The sequence below is a fragment of the Lactuca serriola genome, chromosome 6 (assembly GCF_051521515.1).
Source record: "Lactuca serriola cultivar US96UC23 chromosome 6, Lser_US96UC23_V15, whole genome shotgun sequence".
NCBI lineage: Eukaryota > Viridiplantae > Streptophyta > Magnoliopsida > Asterales > Asteraceae > Lactuca > Lactuca serriola.
Genome location: NC_136413.1, coordinates 4,688,768 through 4,711,606, shown reverse-complemented (window position 1 = coordinate 4,711,606; position 22,839 = coordinate 4,688,768). Strand labels below are relative to the sequence as shown.

General features: G+C 36.4%; 1 protein-coding gene and 1 long non-coding RNA gene across 3 annotated transcripts; both read left to right on the top strand.

The window, feature by feature from the left end:
* The first annotated feature begins 6,049 nt into the window (after positions 1-6,049).
* Positions 6,050-10,713, top strand: LOC145059471 (uncharacterized). The gene is made up of 2 exons (XM_079007321.1): positions 6,050-6,287; positions 10,124-10,713. Exons 1-2 carry the CDS (start codon positions 6,050-6,052, stop codon positions 10,711-10,713), a joined length of 828 nt encoding a protein of 275 aa, XP_078863447.1.
* A 4,213-nt stretch (positions 10,714-14,926) lies between these two features.
* On the top strand, positions 14,927-15,962 carry LOC145060603 (uncharacterized). 2 transcript variants are annotated; one of them, XR_013686828.1, is made up of 2 exons: positions 14,927-15,680; positions 15,824-15,962. It is a non-coding gene; the product is annotated as an uncharacterized LOC145060603 (long non-coding RNA). The 2 variants fall into 2 exon arrangements; XR_013686829.1 differs by having other exon boundaries at positions 14,927-15,739.
* Positions 15,963-22,839: the final 6,877 nt, after the last annotated feature.

Sequence of the window (22,839 nt, the reverse complement as noted above, 5' to 3'; positions counted from 1 at the left end):
GAAAGACAAAACTTCATAAATGTTCCCCGAGGTAGTGAAATGATGAAAATGCCCTTCAACTAACAATCAAAATATGGTGGAGTGAGCAATAAAGACCAAACATCAAAAGTTTTGAAACAACATAGACCATTTATTAGGTTTTATTAACTTAGAGATTAAAAATTAGATTTTGAGATAGCATAGGGATCATTTATGAAGCTTTGTCAAACTTAAATAATATTTTGACTAAAAGACCCAACCCTATAATGGTTGGACTCAAATAAGAACTGGACAATAGATCCAAATTAATCATTCTAAAATTGTTTAACTTTTACAACATGTAACTTAAAATATTCATATAATAGTTAAATCACATCAATATGAGTCCTACAAATCACAAAGCAAACAGAATTAGAGCAGAAAAACCCTATAAGTAACATCCATCAAAAGGAATCTTTCCTAATAGGAATCCCTCCTAATAGGCATTTTTCATGCAACTCTGAACATATCCTTATGCTAACTTTTAGCATGCAAAAACATTACATAACACATATATCATATCAACATGTACGAGTATTCTAGGAATCATTTACTTGAGCTCAACAAATTCCACACATTACACCCCTTTCTTTGTAAAAATATTTTAGAAATTTTATTTTCTTTCAAAAATATTATCAATTCCTCATTTTGAGTTTAGACACACCCGCGACTGTGCCCGAATTCCTCGAACTAAGGCTCTGATACCAACTTGTAACATCCCATAAATACCAAAAAAATCATTTTTAAACCATCAATTTCATACAATCATTTGTTCGAAGACCAATCCGAGTAAAATATATTTTAATAATTAGAGTAAAATAATAGCAATCAGTGTGGATGAGTCATCGAGGGATTCTGTGCAGTCAAGTCGATCTCTTCCCTTTGGAACTGGAGGTACCAGAAAAAGTTTAAACCACAAAACCATAAGCATAAATCTTTGTGAGTTCCCCAAAATACCGCTTACCATACATATTGGGCCCTACCCATATATTAGGCCTCACCCACATATCAGCCCCCCCCCCCCATCACACATACGAGCCCCACCCATCGTACATACTGGCGCAACCCAACATACAATCGGGCCCAACCTAACATACAAAGAAGGCCAACCAAACATATAAACGTGCCCAACCCAACTTATAATCATGCCCAACCCAACATTCAATTGGGCCCAATCCAACATACTAATACAAGAGTCACAAAGACAACTAGCATGTTATACATTATAGTAAGAAGACTCACCTTGCTGGCGAAATCAACAGCTAACAACTCTCACAGCCAATGCGTGGGTGCTAAACACCTCCTAATACAACCACACAAGGTTAGCCCTTAGTCTACCTTTAAAAACTAGAAATTTACGAAACGTTAACCTATGCCAAAAGTCAATGGTCAAGGTCAAAGTTAAATTTAACATTCAACATTACCAACACATGACCCTCACATTGTGACCAACCCTTGGTTACGTCGTGAGAACGCACTCAGTCCGATTCCAAACTCGGCTACGTTCCAACTCAATCAACTCAGCCACAGACAACTCAAGTTGTTGGTACCTTAACGTGGACCCTTCTTAGTCATGCTGTGAACAAATCTTGAGAAACTAATCGAGTAATCCATCATCATCACGTCGTAGCACTTTCCATGTCACGTCGTGACCACTAACTGGGGAAACATCCTTATAGATTGAGTCCTTAATCCATTAAGCCTTTAACTCCAACTTCTCAGAAAGCTTCCGAGGGCTTTAAAGGCTTATAAAAATGTCAACTTTATAGACATGCATGACCCATGAATGTCCTTTACCCAAACTAGATCAAAAGGCAAGAATATGACCTAAAACTCATACAAAGCTCCCAAAACTCAACCACATTGTAGATTTGAAAGATTTAAGGCTCAAGGGACCTTGATGAGCCATAAAGTTGCTAAATTTATCTCATTCTAGCATATAAACTCCTATAATAGAGTAAAACATACAAACAAAGCTAGATCTATAAGGGATGAATCATAAAGGTAAAAGCTTTAAGTCTTAAAAATGGCCCAATGAATTATTCCAAGGGTGGATTAGAGTTGTTTGCTTGATCTTTGCTCCAAAACATTCTTCTTCTCCTTTAAAGTGTCCCAATAGCACCAAAATAATCCAAAAATCTCAAAAGGAGGTTAGGCTTTCATGATAAAGCGTTGGAGGCTAAAAAGGGTAGCCTAATCCTTGGGATAAGATGCTTGAATACAAGAGAAACCCTAAATTTATGGGTTTGGGCCTGAATAGCCATTATCGCATCGTTACCACACTATTGTCACGTCATGACCAAACTTTTGTCACATCATATCAATCTTTCGGATATGCGTTCACATATTGGATCATCACTCCGTAACCTCCCTATAGTCACGTTGTGACACATGATTTTTTCTAAAAACTATGTATTTGACTCCTTTATGCCCTATACAGATTCAATCTGGAAAACGAGTGTTACACTTATTTATGTTAGTATACAATCTTTTTTTTTTGTAATGTACCAAATATGATTCATAACTAATATAAGTGGTGCTTCTTTTAGGATGAAAATTATAATGTTATCATGGTAAACAACCACAAGCATTCCTACAAAAGGGCATGACACTTTGGTAATCAAACAAATGAAAGTGCTAAATGCATTAAACACGACACAGTCAGAATTACTAACCTTTCATACAAACTCGTCCTTTTTATCGAATATTATCTTCTATTCATCACCCAAATTGATCCATAATTTGATGATACCCCCTTCATCTATCTATGTTGGATAATATTTTCTGTTTGGAGAGATGGTCTAGTAATTCATACAGGCAAGTTCTGGGAAAAATATATTTTCTAGAATAACCCCCTTACTTAACATTTTTTCCATATTTATTTTAAAAATGTCTAACTCCGTAAGGCTGATTCAATAATAGAGTAATTTTGGTAGACTAACGTTAGGTACCAAATCAATTTGGTGTTACATGTTTCATAAATGTAGTGGTTCGAGAGTGGTGTCTTCTTCCACGACATTCTTAAACTCTTGCAAAATTGTTTTTTACCTTTTACGACCTCATTCACCTTATCGTCTTCTCTCCCCTGACGATTAAGAAATGTTGAGCCGAATCCTTGGTTTATGTAAAAAACTGGTTTATGTAAAAAACTGATGATGACACTCTATCATAGTTAAAACAACGTCACTTTTGGCTAACCTTGATACGTTAGCAAGTCCATAATCATTTTGTCTAACTATACCATGTTGATCTTTCGTTGGCTCAACCTCGTCATCATTATAGAAATTATGAGCGTGGACCAATTACCAGTTAATGGTAGGGGTCTATCACTTTCTTTACCATTACCTCCACCATGATTGTCATACTTAGGATTTTCTTGGTTATTATGACTATCTACAATTTCAAGATGTAATTATGGACGTTGTGCAGTGTTGTTATCAAATACATGTTAGAGATACGCAATCGTGTGACCCTCACATTTACGGAAGATTTTGGAGCACATTTTAACATCATTCGCATCAGGATGCAAACATTTTGTGGTACCAAAATATGTTGAACGAAAGCACTAACGGCAAAATGTTAAATAAACCCAAAGGGAAAGTTTATCAACTTTCAAGATGGTGAAAAAGATTATAAAACGCCTCTATATAGGATAAACCAAATTTCACAGATATTACCAAATTCAAAATTCTACAATTGCTATTAATTTCCACTAATTATGATTCTAAATAAATGTGAAAAAAAAACAAGCAATACATCAACATTAGCCAAACCTGGGTGAAACTAAAACTTGAGGTGCTAAAGGTTGAAATGTAAGAACAACCAGCAAACCCTTTGGCCGTTGAGAACTTTCAAACGATATAAAATGGGCTATCAAAATTGCAACGGATCAAATGTTATGCAATATAAATCAACTATTTTCATGAATTTGTTATTCTCATGCTTGTTAGTAAAGGCTCTAAACAGGGTCGGTCCTAACAAATTTTGGGTCCAGGGCGAAAACCGAAGAAGGGCCTTTCATAAAAAATAAATTGACAATAATCACAAAAGTGACCGTCATAAATATAATTTTACCTCTTTATAAATATTTTTTGAGTCATTTGCTGAAATAACCACCATCCAAATGGGTCAATTCCAGACTAATTTTATATTACATAAATGTATTTTTCTGACAGAAAATATGTTTTGGATATCGAACAAAGCATTTCGAAGAGAAAAAAAAATTAATTTAAAGGACAAGTCCAAATTCAAATGAACATTTCAAATTGATGGATTAAAAGAATTTTTTTATAAGATTAGATGCAAATGAGAAGAAATATACACTATATATATGTATGTATATATATATATATATATATATATGTGTGTGTGTGTGTGTGTGTGTTAATGTGTTATTGTATGCATAAATGTGGGCCAATCATTTTACTTATTTTAAGAAAGTGATTTTTTTTTTGCAACTTTTTCGCTTATAAATTTAATTATCATCGTACAACAAGTGAGATGGCAAACGGGCAACAAGTTGCGCCGCTACGCCTTTTTGTATAGCAAAAATCAATCTTTTAAAGACTACATTCATATAACTAGGGTATTTTCAAAAATAATTAAAAAATGCCATCCAATTTAACTAGAAGGGTATTTTAATCAATTAATACATATTTAATAAAGGAAATTTGCATATTTTAAGGGATCATAGATTATATTAATTTTAAAAATCCGATTTTTACTAATTATAAGGTTTTTAATTCGAACATTCTGACATAATATGTTTGAGTATGTTCAAAAATAATAATATTCTAGAATAACAAATTTTATTGATCATGACTTTAAAAATTTCTTGTAGAATAACAAATTCTGGAACCAACAATTGAAGAATTAAAACAAAAATTACATTAATTCTTATAGAATACATGTAACAATTGTTAAGAATTACATTTATTGTTAAAGAATAAAACTAAAGAACTTTCAAATCGGGAAAAAAACATCAAAATCTAACAAATACACTAATTCATTCTAAAAGAATAATGTTGCTAAGAAATACTTTTAATTTTGTTGTTCGTTCTTCAGGCATCAACTTCTGCGAAAACAAATCCAATTGTAGTTTAGAATCAATGAGAAAAAATTCATATTCCATTCCAACAGAATTAGAAATCGTGTTTCCATTCCGATAGAATTTGAATTCGTGATTCTATTCCGATAGAATTAGCTTACCACATAAATCGTTGATCCTTTTGGCCATTTCCTTTTGGCATGTTAATAGATTTTCTTCTGCATTAGCAAAACTTTTGTTGCTTGAATAATATTCTAACAATTGCTCACGAAATGGAACAGATAATTTAAAAATTCATGGGCATCCTAAACACCACAACAAATCCATTTCAGACTTATAAATAAATAAACAAATAGGTTGTAAATTGCCATTTCTCAGTCTTTTGAACTAGTTATCAAATTATACTAAATTTAAACACATAACGCCCATGATTGTAAACTCTAATAACTATCAAAATTAACTTTACAAAGGAGCGAATACTATTAGATTTTCTAATCTGCATATTGACATGAACATAACTTTACAAAATATTTTACCTGGTGCATATAGCTATGGAAAATCTCATTCTGCTTCTTCAATCTCTGTACAAAGCGTTTTGGAGCAATCACCCCTGTTTTCTTCTTTTGTGAAGTTATCAACAAATAAAAAAAAACAAATTAAATTCCCATCTACAAACTATAAAGAAACAAAATTGAAGATAAACAGAAAAAAAGGTTATACCTGTTAAACAAGTCTGCTAGGAAATAATGGGAAGAAATTCAAGCAAAAAAGCTCAAGAAAAGGATACATCTCCTCAATCAGAAACCAACCACAATGCTCATGCCCCAAATCCAACTTCGTCTGTGAAACTCACCTTCTAGATATGTGCAGCGATTGAGCCAACTGTGCCCACCAGAAATCACCCATACACAATCCATCACTACCACCGCCGTCCTCTATCTCCTCTTCTTCTCCGACGACTTCACCCCTGCAAACCCTACATCGATGAATACGACAACAAACCAGACTCAGTTCGTCCCACTTTCTCAATTCGTCCTTCACCGTTCGCCCCCTTTCTCAAATTTGTGCCCCTCCCAAATGACAAAGGCAGCGATTTCAGATTCATACACACAGAACGATTTCAAAAACGAAAACTTACACATACAAATTGGAGATGCGATTGGTTTGCTCATCAAGAAAGATGAAAAATCAGATGTGAAGCACAAATTCAGAGATGCGAATGGTGGAAATTGAGGGGAGAAAACATAAATTATCTATCGTGACTCATGAATCAGAGATGAGAGTGAGGGAAGGTGTTTGACTGATGACGGCTGTATATAAGAAACAAAAATAGGTTAAAAGTGAATGTTAGCATGATTATAGGGACTATTTGTGGAATATATTTATCAAAATACTAAAATACCCTTGTTTATTTATTTAATTATTAAAATTTTTATTTAATTTTGATTGGCCCATATTTATGCATACAATAAAATAATACTTACTTAAAACACTTGAACCTATCTCTCTCTCTCTCTCTCTCTCTCTCTCTATATATATATATATATATATATATATATATATATATATATATATATATATGGTGAGGTTCAATAGAAACCATAATTAACCAAGGAACCAATCTTTTTTTTCAACTTTTAGAACTTATTTTTTATCATAAAAAAACTAAAAATACAGAAATTCATAACTTTTTATCCTTTTTCCAATAATATCAAATTTGATTTTTTTTACGTCAAATTCACAATGTAAATCTTTGAAAATTCACAATGTGGATCCGGATTCACACGATGAATTTGAAAAATATTTTTCACATTCATAATGTTAATATATGAATTTAGATATTTTTAGATTTTTTTTTTCGATAAAAAATAAGCTCTAGAAATTGAAAAAAAAATAGTTCCTTGAATAACCAATAATTATGGTTCTCTATTGTACTTTTCCATATATATATATATATATATATATATATATATATATATATATATATATATATATATATATATATAGAGAGAGAGAGAGAGAGAGAGAGATATTTTTGTTCGAATTTGATGGTCATTTTGGTAAACTGGTAAAAATTAAGTCATTTACATATATTTTCCAAAATAATATGATATTTTTATGACTATTCCTTTAAATTAAGTTTTAAAATAAATTTAATGTTAAAGCTTGAAATCGGGTATTATTATATATATATATATATATATATATATATATATATATATATATATATATTAAAGTTTTGAAATTTTTTAACAAAAGTGGTACATTTTTTGTCTCTTTTGGTCCTCCATTATTAAAACATTGACTCTTCACTTTTATATTTTTGTTCACAAACAACCCTTTAATTTTTGTTTGAATTTTTCATAACCATCGTCTTTTATTACATATTATTAGTATTTCTAGTTACAACATCGACCCTTCACCTTTATGCTTTTGTTCACAAACAACCATTTCAATTTGGTTTGAAAAATGGTCCCTCAACTATATTTGGGTCATTTTAACGTTGCTTACTTTTTGTCTTTTTTGGTCTCTGTGGTTTACCAGATTTAACACACTGAGGACAACGATGGAAACCGAAATTACTCTTTTACTCATAGTCTGATTTTTTTATTAATTTATATTTCCCTTTTTCGTTTTAAATTAATGTTTTATTTATAAGAAAATACCCACCCAATACATACATATATATATATATATATATATATATATATATATATATATATATATATATATATATATATATACACACACACAGAGAGAGAGAGAGAGAATTTTTTGTTCGAATTTGATGGTCATTTTGGTAAACTGGTAAAATTTAGGTCATTTACATATATTTTCCAAAATAATATGATATTTTTATGACTATTCCTTTAAATTAAGTTTTAAAATAAATTTAATGTTAAAGCTTGGAATCGGGTATTATTATTATTATTATATATATATATATATATATATATATATATATATATATATATATATATATAAAGTTCTGAAAAATTTTAACAGTAAAGTGGTACATTTTTTGTCTCTTTTGGTCCTCCATTATTAAAACATTGACTCTTCATTTTTATGCTTTTGTTCACAAACAACCCTTTAACTTTTGTTTGAATTTTTCATAACCATCGTCTTTTATTACATATTATTAGTATTTCTAGTTACAACATCGACCCTTCACCTTTATGCTTTTGTTCACAAACAACCATTTCACTTTGGTTTGAAAAATGGTCCCTCAACTATATTTGAGTCATTTTAACGTTGCTTCCTTTTTGTCTTCTTTGGTCTCTGTGGTTTACCAGATTTAACACACTGAGGACAACGATGGAAACCGAAATTACTCTTTTACTCCTAGTCTGATTTTTTTTATTAATTTATATTTCCCTTTTTCGTTTTAAATTAATGTTTTATTTATAAGAAAATACCCGCCCAATACCATAAATGCACCACCATCTGCCATCACCACCACCACCACCACCGCCAAAATTACATAAATGGTCCATATGGTTTACCCGTGGTCACAAATTCATTCCCTACTACCTGAAAAGACAAAATTACCCTCACATTAACGGACAAAAAACAATGGTCTATATTTTCCGGATTTGTTTTCCGGCCGCTGCCATTCATGGCAATAAAGTTTAATTTGTGACACCATTTCTTTATTTTCCTCATTTATTGTAAGAAATAATTATTTAAATTTAATTACTTATATAATTAGATGACATTGTTTATCTTCCTTTATTGGATTATCTCAATTCAATTCAACATGCTACTTTACTTTACAAAACAATATCTTCCGACCCCGACAACTCCGGGGAATCCTCTCTAGTTTTAACTAAAAATAAATTATATAACAAATAAAGTTCAAATATAAAAATTTAATTGGTGGAAATGATATACAAAGCAACTAAAAACAAACAAATATTAACCGACTAAACTTAGTCTTATATTTAATTTGTTTAAAACTTGATAGTAATTAAACTAAAAGAAACCTTTTTACTTGACAATAATCCTACTACAGATCTTTTGTTTAAAAAGTAAGGTACCTATAAACCTAGTGAAATAGACATAAACTGCTATTATATTTATTTAAGTTGTATATATAATAGTTATTATTGCTTAAAATAAGACATCATAGAATCTATTGAAAGATTTGAACGCGCAACCTACAAAAATGAAAAGAAACGCCTTCACCATCTCGCCTACAACAAGTTTACGACATTTTTGTGCATACTTTATATATTATTTATATGTCAATATAAATAAATTCATAAATATTAAGGTCCCTAACCGTCGTTGGGACCGAGACTGGGACCGAGACGGCTGCCCACCTTGCCATTCTCTAGGCCGGTCCTGGCTCTAAAGGCTCTCAGTTGTCGTTGAAAGTTTCTACCATTCTCTAGGCCGGTCCTGGCTCTAAAGGCTCTCAGTTGTCGTTGAAAGTTTCTACGAGATCATTAATATTGTATGAATAATAAAACTCTTATATTTCGCTAATGAAAAGTAAATAATTGAACCACATATAAAGTTAAATATTAATATTCATGATGAGAACTTAATTATTGCATAAAACAAATTCATTAGTCGTTATAAGATTTGCAATAACTTTTTTGGGTAGTGACAAAAGGTACATTATTGATGACAATTAAATTTTAAAGTTACTCAAATAGTTAATGACCTAATTTCTCAAAATCTTATTAACGAAATCTAAAGATGACAAGAGGTGTAAATGCTTGTTATATTAAACTGGATATATTGCATGTAAGTTTGAAATTGAATTTTTAAATAGCTAAAATACAAAATATGTGATATATGTGAAATGCAAAATATGTAATATATGTGATATATTGATTAGAAAGAAAAAACCTGCTAGTATCATAAAAGTATCAAATTTTACACGGGTAGTTGGCAATATCCCTAACATTTTTTTTGGTTGGCTAGCACTACAATTTTTTCGCGGAATTATCGTTATAGCTCACTTAAATAGTTTTATGGTTAACTTTGTTATATTTCTTCCTAATTAAGTCATAAAATGGATTTAAAGTCCAAATTTGGTCCATGTAGTTTGCAAAACATTACACCATACTCAAGCTAATGTTCAAGCTGAATCCATCAAAAAGATCATCGTTACCAATTTAAAGAAAAGGTTAGATGAGAAGAAAGGAAGATGGGAAGAGGAGCTTCCTTTCGTCCTATGGGAAGATAGGATCACTTCAAAAATAGCCATTGGCAAAACTCCATACTCTTTGTTGTTTGGAACAGAAGTTGTGATCCCTACTAAAGTAGTGATCCCAACAACAAGATACCAATTGCAGGATCAAGAGAACAACGATAGGATCCTAGCCCAGGATCTTGACGCTATCGATGAACTTAGGGATCATGCTACGATTCAGATTCTTGCTCATCAACAAGGGATCACTAAGGCATACAATAAGAACATTAAAGTAAGAAGATTCCAAATAGGTGACTTGGTCCTTAGGAACACATTCCAAAATACCAAGGATCCCAATGCAGGAAAATTGTTGCCTAAATGGGAAGGGCCATATCTCATTGATTCAAAAACAGGAAAGGGGGCGTATTGGCTAGCTACCCTTAAAGGGAACGTTTTACCACGATCCTGGAATGTCATTCACCTGAAATTATATTTCATGTAAGTTGCATAAAGCACTTTTGACGAATTCAAGGTATAGTCTCTCTACCCTCTATTTTTATCTAATTCTTTTATTTACTCTTCAAAAAACCATTACTAACTTCATAATCAGAGGGGCGCTCGCTAAACTAACGCCCACCCCAAAATTAGTGTTTGATATGCGCAAGAACTCAACGATCCTGACATTCGAGGATCCTAACACTCAAGGATCCCAATAGCTAGATCATTCTATGATCTTGAAGATTGTAATACACGAGTATCCTAATAATTGTGAATTAAGACTGATCATCTCTCCTAAGATTAAGGGAACTTAATCCCCTCTAATATTTAAAGAGTTAATTACCTCTTTCACACGATTTAAGGTTTATATAACTCACTTAGACGCAGAAAATCATACTATGAGATGTGAATAAGAGGATATTCCACGATGTAGTGACTTACAGCACTCTTATTTTGAACATATGCTAAGATCCTGACGTTTAAACCTAAGGTTTATAATAGTAATGTGTTATCTCAAGTTGGGATTTTCCCCCGTAATTTGCTAAGGTTTGTAACCCTAACGTGTTATCTCAAGTTCAGATTTTCCCCAGTAATTTGCTAAGGTTTATAACATGAATGTGTTATCTCAAGCTGGGATTTTCCCCAGTAATTTGTTAATGTTCATAACACTAACATGTTATTTCAAGTTGGGATTTTCCAAAGCTAATAACACTATTGTGTTATCTTAAGTGTAACGCCCCGACTCTCAGGTGATAAATTTATAGCTTTAATTTCCATAATTCCAAGGTCTACTCGACGAGTTGGATGCTCTGACTCGTCGAGTAGAAGCGGGTTGGGCCACGTGTTTAAGTGACCTACTCGCCGAGTCTAAGAATGGACTCGACGAGTAGGAGCTGGAGGATGAAACCCTAAATTTCGGGGTTTCGCACCCTATTGAGATGTTGCTAGGATTAGTGATCTGTTAGATCGATTTGACTGCTATATGATATGAGCTAGCATATGATATTTATGTGCACATGTTCGTTTGGTTTGGGGTTGGGTTGAGGCGGTCCTGCTTTGTGTTGTAGGCCAACATACCTGGAGAGTGGTCCGGATAGGCTGTAGGCCCTACGAGGCAGTCCAGTCATGTCGAAGGCTCGGGAGTAGTCCAGATAGGCTGTAGGCCCTACCAGGCGGTCCAGTCCGGCTGAAGGCTCATTATGCATGATGTTCTATATTTTTTGATATAATATGATTATGGTTATATGACGTTGGTATTTTGGGGGTAACTCACTAAGCTTTCGGGCTTACAGTTTTAGTTTATTGTTTCAGGTTGGTATTTTGGAGGCTGGATTTTTTTTGACAATTTAATTCAACAAATAAAAGAAAATAGGTAAACACTATACCTCGATGAAACGATGATGTTACAACAGGTGGAAGTAAACGATTCAAAGAAGAAACAGTGAACAGAAGGAGGTGGCGAGTCGAGTCCACAAAACAAGTGGGGGTGGCGGTAAGTGGAAAATGAAGGTGTTAATCAGTTGAATGGAGGTGTGAAGAAGAAAGAGACAAGTGTAAATAAGTAACATAGAGGACATGATCAACATACCTGAAAAGTGGAGGTGTAGTATGAAGAAAAGGAAGTGTAATCTACGTCTATAGATTAAGCAACACGTTTTCAGATGGCACTTGAAACCAAGCAAAAGCTTGAGCTTTGTTGGAAACACTGCCAAACAAGGAATAGAGGCAGTGAAGCAACCAAGCTGCTGACCATATATAAGTTAAGAATGGCCGCTCATCGCATTAATATTGGAGGAAGGAACCAGCTCGTCGAAGTATACCAAAAGCAGGCACCTCGATGAGGCAGGCAACCAAGTTGCTCAACGTATATACGTTAAAAATGGCCGCCCACCGGTCTTTCTATTGGAAATGGAAGAACTCATCGACGTGGACCAAAACCGAAACCTTTAACATATAGGTGAATATATATATATATATATATATATATATATATATATATATATATATATATATATATATATATATATATATTGATGTGTGTGAAACAAACTAGTTTTAATCCTACTAACTTAGACACAAAATAAACACACGAAAGGCAGTGTACCTATCGATTAGTAATATAGTTCAAGCAAGTAGGGTATCGAACACAGGGAATGGTAAACAATTAAAATAAATGCTAATATTATCTAAATAAAACAAGTAATAGAAAGAGTTTTCTCTAGTTTTGCAAGACTAGAAACTTAAATACTTTACTAACACGCAAACTAAGCAACTAATAGTTAAGAAAACAAATATCAACTAAATTTAATGATTAAAAAGGCCTTCTGTTTAGGTTCAAATCATTTGTTCCCATGGATGATTTTATGGTAAATATATCGGATTAATTCTTCACTGGTTACCGACTAAAGTGATTAGATTCACATTCGCTATAGCTAATCCTTAGAAAACAGATTAATTCAAGCAATGGCCAGTTGCCTAAATTAATGAATTTCCTAGTTTGTTGATTCGGGGTTAGAAAGACTTGTAATTAGCTAATCAAATTGGTGATTCAATTAACCTCTTGTTGATGGTGTATCACACAAGCTCACACATTAACTTACCCATCTTCAAGTTAATTCTAGTTTCACATTCATTATTCCTAGACATACAACTATGTGGTCACAATAAATCATATCAAAATTAATAACTAAGAGATGTTCATACAACTTAATTACTAATTTATTAACAGAAGAATAGTTATTGTTAACACATAAGGTTCTTTAACAAGCTTAATAAAACATAATCACCAATTAAAATTAATCCTAATCAAATAATCAATCCATGTTCACAAATTCATCTACCTAAACAGAAGTTATGAGTTTTTAGCTCATGATTACAGCAGAAACAAGCACAAAAACGAAATCAATTGGTAAAAACATATTTCAAACAAGAGATTAGGTAAAGAGTAACCTTGATTTTGCCTTGATTCTCCTTAAAATTGAATGTAGGGTTGATTCCCTTGCTTCCCACGCTCCAGCAGCACCTTTAGTCGACAATTGGCCTCCAAGGGTTCACCTTTATATTAGGATATTGATCTGAAAGTCCCTTTATATAGATTTTCACAAAACAGAGGCTACTCGGCGAGTCTAGTGACCTACTCGCCGAGTACATCACTTAAAACCCGTGTACGGCAAGTCAGCGCGTCCAGAATCGTGAAAGTTCGATACAACTCGCCGAGTACGTTTCGAATCAGCATTTTCTCAAAACACAAAAGTCGTCCGAAATTGTGTCTACTTTTCAGAACATTTTGAATCTCGTCAATCGGAGTTACGGTTCATGAGATATGGCTAAAACACTGACGAGGGGTCAAGCTGTCCAGCAACATCCTTCTTTCTTCAAAATCCAAGATCCACGTGTCCAATCGCCAATTCCGCTTCATTTTCCTTTCGAGCATGTATTTGTTGCTGAAAATGAAATATTTAAGCTAATTAAGCACCTTTTGTTCATTAAATAAGACAAAAACAACATAAAGTATTAAGATAATGCATGGATTTTATAACTAAATATGCCCATATATATATATATATATATATATATATATATATATATATATATATATATATATATATATATATATATATATATATATATATATATATATATATATAGGGAAAAGATCAAATGAGAACACCTAAAAGATTGAGAACGTGAGAACAACTATATTCATTTGTGATTTCATATATTCATTTGTGGATAAATGATAATTTTTTACGCACAATCAACATGAATATGCTTTTTCTCTTCAATTGAAATTAAAGGTGTAAAAATTTATCATTTCTCCACAAATGAATATATGGAATCACAAATGAATATACTTTGTTCTTGCGTTCTCAACCTTTTTGGTGTTCTCATTTGATCCTATATATATATATATATATATATATATATATATATATATATATATATATATATATATCATGGTTCTAAAAGCCAGTCTAGGCAACTGATTAATCGGCGCCTAAACGCCCGGCGGACTTCAACCGCTTACAAATAGGTGTTATTGGCTAAGATAATCGGCCTTGGTCAATATCGGTCAAAGACAATCCAAATCAAACTAATTCGTCCCAACACAGACCCAAATCGGACTAACTCACCTCGGCTAACTCTAAAATACCCACCAGCTCAATGGAGTCAGCTAGCCCAAACTTAGTTGGGTTTGATTCTCAAAGGTAGCTAGCTTCCCTTTTTATAGAATAAGTTTTGCCTTCGTTTCTTATCCGACCACCGATGTGGGAAACTCTTTACTCGTTAGTTTTTGTCACAGCTCCCTCAAACACTCTTTAATTATATACATACACATATTAGATGATAGATGTGATTATCCACCAGTTCAAATATGATGATACATACACTCTTGATATATTGTTTCAAATAGGTTGTGAATTTAAAATCAATCCTCGTTTTCCATTCATGACTTCACCACCAGTTCTCGGCGCCGTTTGGGTGAAATATCAAGGGACGAAGACGACTTAAGCGACTCAGATTAGTCACATATTGGTGCTCGTCCCCTATGCTCGACTCCGATTCCTGAAGCGATAACCGACATCTCTTTCAGCGCTGACTACCCCATAACTCTATTATCGGCATCTTAAGCGATCATCGGCTCCCTCACCGATATCCCTTTAATCGATATCCCTCTAATTCACTTTTGTTTTCATTGGTGATTTCATTTGTGTATACATCTTTAATCAATTTTAAAAACTGCAATTTACATCTCGATGCGGTAATCAATAGATGTTTTGTGATTTCGAATTAAATTCACAGAAACTGTAAATTGTTGATGCTGATAGTGCTTACAAGTTATGATTTTGGATTGGAATTGCAGGTTAGTGTTTAGATTGTCGATAGCAAGAACAAAAATTCGAGTTGCAGTCCACCTGTTCGATGAAATGCCTGAGTGAAATGTTATTTCATATACCATGTTATTGATAGGTTGGTAAAGAGAAGCAAGATCATGTGATTTCATTTATATATATAAGCATGAGTTTGTTGTAAGTGATTGTAGAATTTCATAAATTTTAACAACTTCTTTAATTCAAAACTTGTATACTCAAGAGTTTGTATGGATGTTGCAGGGTGTTGAGAAGCTCCAACATAAGTGGGATGATTCCAGATTATATATCAAATATGTCCATGTATTTGAATTGTTCTTATTTACTTATATTCTTATGTTTAATGTTATATTTTTTATTTTTTAATAATTTTTTTTAAGAATTAATGGTCTCCGATTAATCTCCCGATTAATCCCCGCCTAGCCGATTAATCCTTTAACTCTAGTTCACCGATTTGCCTACGTCAAGCGATTTTTACAACCTTGATAGATATATATATATATATATATATATATATATATATATATATATATATATATATATATATATATATATATATATATATATAATGAAATTTTTTACCTTGTATCTAAAAAATTGTTAGTCTTTGAGAAGTTCATTCAATAAAAAATGTTGTTATTTCGTTTGAAGAATGATATTATCAATCTAACAGAATGTCATTCTGTTAGAATGAAATCAGGTATGATTAAAAACTTGTAACGCCGAAAATTTCAAAACAATTTTTCATTTAAAATAATCGTTTAATTCTTAAAAACACTTTGTTTAAAATCTCATTCATAATCGAATTACAAAACATAACTCCATTTCCATTTGTATGATAAACCAGGATCCTCAAAACATGACTCTTTCTCTGGTGTGTACAATCGAGCCGGTGCCTTCCCGTGATACTGTAATAACCTGAAACACACAACACAAAACACTGTAAGCACGAAGCTTAGTGAGTTCCCCAAAATACCACATACAACACACATTAGCCACTCGAGGCTATAACTCTGTTTGACCCTCTGATCAATGTGTCTCAGTGGGACCCTCGAGTCCCTCAACTCTGTGGACCCTCTGGTCCTAAGCTCGTTGGATCCTCCGATCCAGTCTGCTTGTGCCTTCCGGATCATGAATCGTTGGACCCTCCGGTCCGGTCTGTAAACTTCGCATAGCATAAATCACAAAGACATAATGCATAGCATGTCACATACAATAGGATAACATAATACTCAATGTAAGCACATACGGCCTTCCGGTCACACATAAATACCACTCAAGGTAACATATAGTGAGAAGACTCACCTCGCGTATCTCGATAACTCGCAAATCCCGGAAATCACTCGCGCTCGATCCTCCGAGCTATAATCCTCCTATAACACCACAGATCTCTAATTAACACTTTCTCAACTCAGGTTGACTACCCCTATCAAGTCAACACTGGTCAAATCTGGTCAACGGTCAACGGTTGACCCGACTCGCCGAGTCCCTACGGGAACCCGATCCCTCTGAATCTCTTCCGACTCACCGAGTCACTCACCCAACTCGGTTACTTCACCCCTGGTTCGTAATCACTAAACAACCCGTACCAACTCGCCGAGTCTGGGAATGGACTCGGCGAGTGCATTCCATGCACAACCCCAAACGACCTTCTGAGGTCAGATCCGCTTCACTAACTTATAGATCCAGTCTCCTTAAGCTTATTGACCACGTAAAGTTCAAGTCTTGATGCTCATCAAGCATGGAATAGCTCATGAATGGTGTTTTAGCCTCAAATACATTGATCCCAAGCCAATACCTCCATGGATGCATATAAAGCTTTGGTAAAGAGGTGCTCTGGACCTCTATGGGTCCAGATCCAGGACCTTAACTCGCTAAGGGACCATGAGGACACTAGATCTAGCCACAAATGGGTTCAAAAGCCCTAAATCTACATGAACATCACAATAACAGAAAATGATTCGAGATTGTACCTCATTTGTGATGTTCTGGACCTCAAATCTTCAAGAATCCACCCCTCTCTTGCTTCCTCTTGGCTAGATCTCCTCTTTCCTTGCTAGACAACAACTCCAAGATAAATAATGGCTCCTTCCCTCACTTGAATCACTCATTTGCTCTAGGGTTTCACTCTGGGGACTGATGAGTGCAAATGACGGCCATAAGGCCCTTTAAATATGCCTCAAACCCGAGAAATTAGGGTTTCATTAAACAGCATGGACTCGCCGAGTCCGAACGCGAACCCGCGCCCAAATCGCAATCATACTCGGCGAGTCTGAGCTCCAACTCGCCGAGTCCCCTCACAAATCACCAAAAATTATAAGAATAGCTAATACCTGGGAATCCGGGCTGTTACAATTCTCCCCCACTAGAACTAGACTTCGCCCTCGAAGTCTCGCTTCTGCAAATAACTCCGGATGCTGCTCGCGCATCTCTCGCTCCGGCTCCCAAGTCATCTCGGACCCCTTACGATGCCGCTACTGATCCAAAACCCAGGGTATCTCCTTTTTCCTCAGAACCTTGATTTTCCGATCTCTGATTGTCGCTGGTCTCTCAGCATAATTCAAGCTCGCATCCACCTGAATATCCTCTAATGGAACCACTTGCCGACTCATCGGCTATACATTTCCTCAGTTGCGACACATGAAAAGCCTACCCTCGCGATCACTCGGAATGGACCAATATATCGGGGCCCCAACTTGCCCCTCTTCCTTAATCGAATCACTCCTTTCCAGGGAGAGACCTTCAGGAGTACAAGGTCACGACCAAAAATTCGAGCTCGGACCGGCGCCTATCCGCATAACTCTTCTGGCGACTCTAAGCGGTCAACAACCTCTTCCTGACCTGCTGTATCTGCTCTGACGTCTGAAGCACAATCTCTGTACTTCCCATCACACGTTGCTCTACCTCTCCCCAGCAAATGGGTTCCAATACCCCCTTCCCTACAACAGCTCAAAGGGCGGCATACTTATGCACTAATGATGGCTGTTGTTGTAGGGAAACTCTGCCAAGGGCAATTATGGGCCACAATTTCCCTTCGAAATCTAATACACATGCCCGAAACATACCCTCGAGCGTCTGAGTCGCTCGCTCTCTCTGAAGTGTCCACATACATCACTATGGTAAACTCTAGCTCGTTTCTCATATTCATCTTCGATACCGAGCACCAGGTCAGCTTTTGGCCCCACAGTTGAATCCCCAAAGGTCACACATAACATGATCCAAAACATCTCACTAACTTCCTCCCCGTGATCACTATCATGGCCTAATGACACGCAAGTCATGAAATTCCCTATTCCTCATGAAGAAATACAATCCAATCAAAGATCCACTCAGCTCTAACCTCTGGCGTCTGCTGCGCATATTCTCCCGCGCGCCTCGCTGACCCTCCCGATAGAGACGGAGACCCTAGTCTCGCCCCGGTTTTAACCACCAGGCTCCAAAAACTCGACACTAGGGCTACTCAAGCCTAAAACTCTTCTGCATCATGCACTTACCGGAGAACACTCCATCATCACACTCTCTTGCCATCTAGTGGGTACTATGGCTTCTCACACATTACAACAGCCTCTGACTAGTGAGTACTACGGCTCCCCGTAGTATCACCACGCCAACTAACTCGTGAGTACTACGGCTCCCCGTAGTACCACGACTCCCTCCCTATGACTTGTGAGTACTACGGCTCCCCGTAGCATCACAACACCCTCTGACTGGTGAATACTACGGCTCCCCGTAGCATCACGACTCTCTCTCTCTCTCTCTCTGACTTGTGAGTACTACGGCTCCCCGTAGCATCACAACACCTCTGACTGGTGAATACTACGGCTCCCCATAGTCTTCACCCTATACTCTCATTCTCATTACAACGCCACACTATGTTCACTAACTCATGCACTGAAGACTATCATAGATAGCTACACACACTTGCCCCGATATGCATTACGGACTTTGGCGGCAACCGCCATAACACAGAACCTCCCTCTACGGAGATCCACTTCCTTAAATAATCCCTCTTGATGACAATACATGAAGGGCTCCCACTGGAACCGTGGATACATGATACATCACTGGTCATCTTAAGCCCAAGACTCTAAATAACTCTGAAATCGGGAAGCTATACGCGGAAACCACAAAACACCCTAACAGAGCATCACGATGTCCTATCTCTACCACTGATTCCCTTACTCCCAGCACCATACACATACAACAATACATTTCCTCTGAATCCCATAACAATTTCCTATATCACTCGATGCGCAACTTCAGTGCATCCAAACGCTCAATTGGAATACAAGGAAGGCGCTAACCCTTCAGAACACACTGATGATCTTCCGAAACCCTTTCCACTACTGCTCAAAATCTAAGCAAGAATACACATCCCAGCCCGGGAGTTGGCTACTCGACAATCTTCTACCCATTTTTCAACCCAGAAGTTCTCAACTGCCCATACCATCATTACGAGCCTTCCACTTGAGACGACTCTGACCACCACCAGATTCCTGATCATTGACCACCCGCCGTGGAGACACCCATCCTTCTCTCAGACATATACCACATGCATTATCTCGCCCTGCACCTTTCCTTGATCACCAATGACCCTGATCTCATGAATTCAAGCCGCAGGTTTCTGCATCCAACCCCTAACCGCTCTTGCACAAATCTCCGGGTCTCTCAATAAACCACCCGGTTCTCCCCCACTTAGGGTTCGAACCATCACTATCTGACACATCAACAACCTCACGAACTATTTTCACCAGCAACAACGCACCTGCCCCTGGAAAGTGCTACGCAACGCCCAATAATCCCCTTTAAGGAAATCACTCGATCTCATAACTCTGAACCTCAGGTGAAATCCTCAAGAACTTCTCGTCACGACTGCCTCTAATCGTTCCAAGTCTCGTACCAATCCAATACCAAGCAACTCAACTGTCCAATAACATCACTGGCTCATAAACTGGACCACGAAATCATCATATTCCCCCACCTCGACTCATCAACCGACGTTCCAACACATGGATCATCCCAAGAACAGGGACCCACTCCCATATTCAATACCCAACATAAATAGGAAAACCACTGCACTGATTAACTCAACTGGACTCCCCCACTGATACCTCTACAATACGCCTTACTATACTCAAATAGGTGTAATGTGGTCCTCGACTATCTCAGTCCCATCTGACTATTTGCTCATGGTAAATCACTGTCTCGTAGCACACATGCTACCTGATACTCTGATGGAAAACCATCATCAATGACAACCTACAGGGTTTTAACCCCAAACCCGAAACTTAAACATCAGGCCTCTCATGTTCCGCACACGAACATAAACAGCACCACTCAGGTCATAGAGGGTGACATCTCCCCTATCGACTGATTGCTCAACTCAGACCGAAATTCGCCCCTCCCTCTAACTCCTTACCAAAAATACTCTGATATGCATCACTCCTCCATCTGCTCCGATGTATGGTACTCGAACCATAACATCATTCCTTCATCCGCTCCGATTTATGGTACTCGAACCATAACTTCACTCCTCGATCCGCTCTGATGTATGGTACTCAAACCATAACATCACTCCTCAATCTGCTCCGATGTATGGTACTCAAACCATCACTTCTCAATCCGCTCTGATGTATGGTACTCGAACCATAACATCACTCCTCAATCCGCTCCGATGTATGGTACTCGAACCATAACATCACTCCCCAATCTGCTCCGATGTATGGTACTCGAACCATAACATCACTTCTCAATCCTCTCCGATGTATGGTACTCAAACCATAACACCACTCCTCAATCTGCTCCGATGTATAGTACTCGAACCATAACATCACTCCTCAGTACGCTTCGATGTATGGTACTCGAACCATAACATCACTCCTCCATCCGCTCATTAGAACCTTCAGAATATTCCCTGTATCAAGTATGGGTCCTCTGCTTTCAGTAGTATGGGCCCATACTACCTTCCACATCTACCCATACTTTCCACACGGACTATCCCGGAGCTCCTAAGTAGCTGCTCGACCTTCTCATTCACCAATTCCGTCTCGCGCTCGCTCCCCAGCGAAATTCTCTACTCTGCCAGCGCGCACATCTGGCTAAGGTTACTCCCTAGGCTCTTCCTAGATTCCCACACTTCTTTATCATCAGCTGCTGAAGAGCTCCTAATGATGTCAGCCATCTACCTCCTGAATATCGTCATATTCACTTGGTAGCTGACTCCCATCATCGAGAGTTCCACAAAGCACGAAGCAAGCAGCATTCGAGCATCGAAGAATATATATGACTCACTCTGGGTGGTAACTCCGCTTGCTCTGCTCATCCTCGAAAGTACCACCGAACTCTGCAACTCTTCCCCTCGCGGGTTCTAACTATTCTTTCTCTAAGTACCACGGTACTTATCTAGGTATCTCCCCTAGATTACTCCTCTACTCAAATCCCCTAAAGGATTCCAACTAAATATTCTCACTCATCACATACTCAAAAGCACATCGCATATAATAGCAATCCCTAGGCTAAGGCATCACAAATCAGGCCACTCTAGTCCTAAGATATGAAATACCTAGCCTGTCTCTAGCATGCAATAATATCTCATAAAGTGCATCATAAATATCTCATGACACAAAAGTAAGGGTATTTTGGGAAATCATCGTTCGGGCTCTGGCTGATTGTACACACTACTCTTTCTCGCTTTCTCTTTGAACTCTTATTTGGTTTAGAAAATTATTTCTTTGAAAAATTTTCTTACTTCCTCAGTTTGAGTCCAGATTTACCCGAAGGCGCATCCGAATCCCTCAAACCAAGGCTCTGATACCAACTTGTAATGCCGAAAATTTCAAAACAATTTTTCATTTAAAATAATCGTTTAATTCTTAAAAACACTTTGTTTAAAATCTCATTCATAATCGAATTACAAAACATAACTCCATTTCCACTTGTATGATAAACCAGGATCCTCAAAACATGACTCTTTCTCTGGTGTGTACAATCGAGCCGGTGCCTTCCCGTGATACTGTAACAACCTGAAACACACAACACAAAACACTGTAAGCACGAAGCTTAGTGAGTTCCCCAAAATAGCACATACAACACACATTAGCCACTCGAGGCTATAACTCTGTTTGACCCTCTGGTCAATGTGTCTCAGTGGGACCCTCCAGTCCCTCAACTCTATGGACCCTCTGGTCCTACGCTCGTTGGACCCTCCGGTCCGGTCTGCTTGTGCCTTCCGGCTCATGAATCGTTGGACCCTCCGGTCT

What these genes read in the sequence shown, in the direction of transcription:
- LOC145059471 (XM_079007321.1), top strand. Translation starts at nt 6,050, where the DNA reads ATGAATACGACAACAAACCAGACTCAGTTCGTCCCACTTTCTCAATTC. An exon ending in CAAATTCAGAGATGCGAATG is followed by an intron (nt 6,288 to 10,123) that starts GTGGAAATTGAG and finishes TGGTCCATGTAG; the next exon opens with TTTGCAAAACATTACACCAT.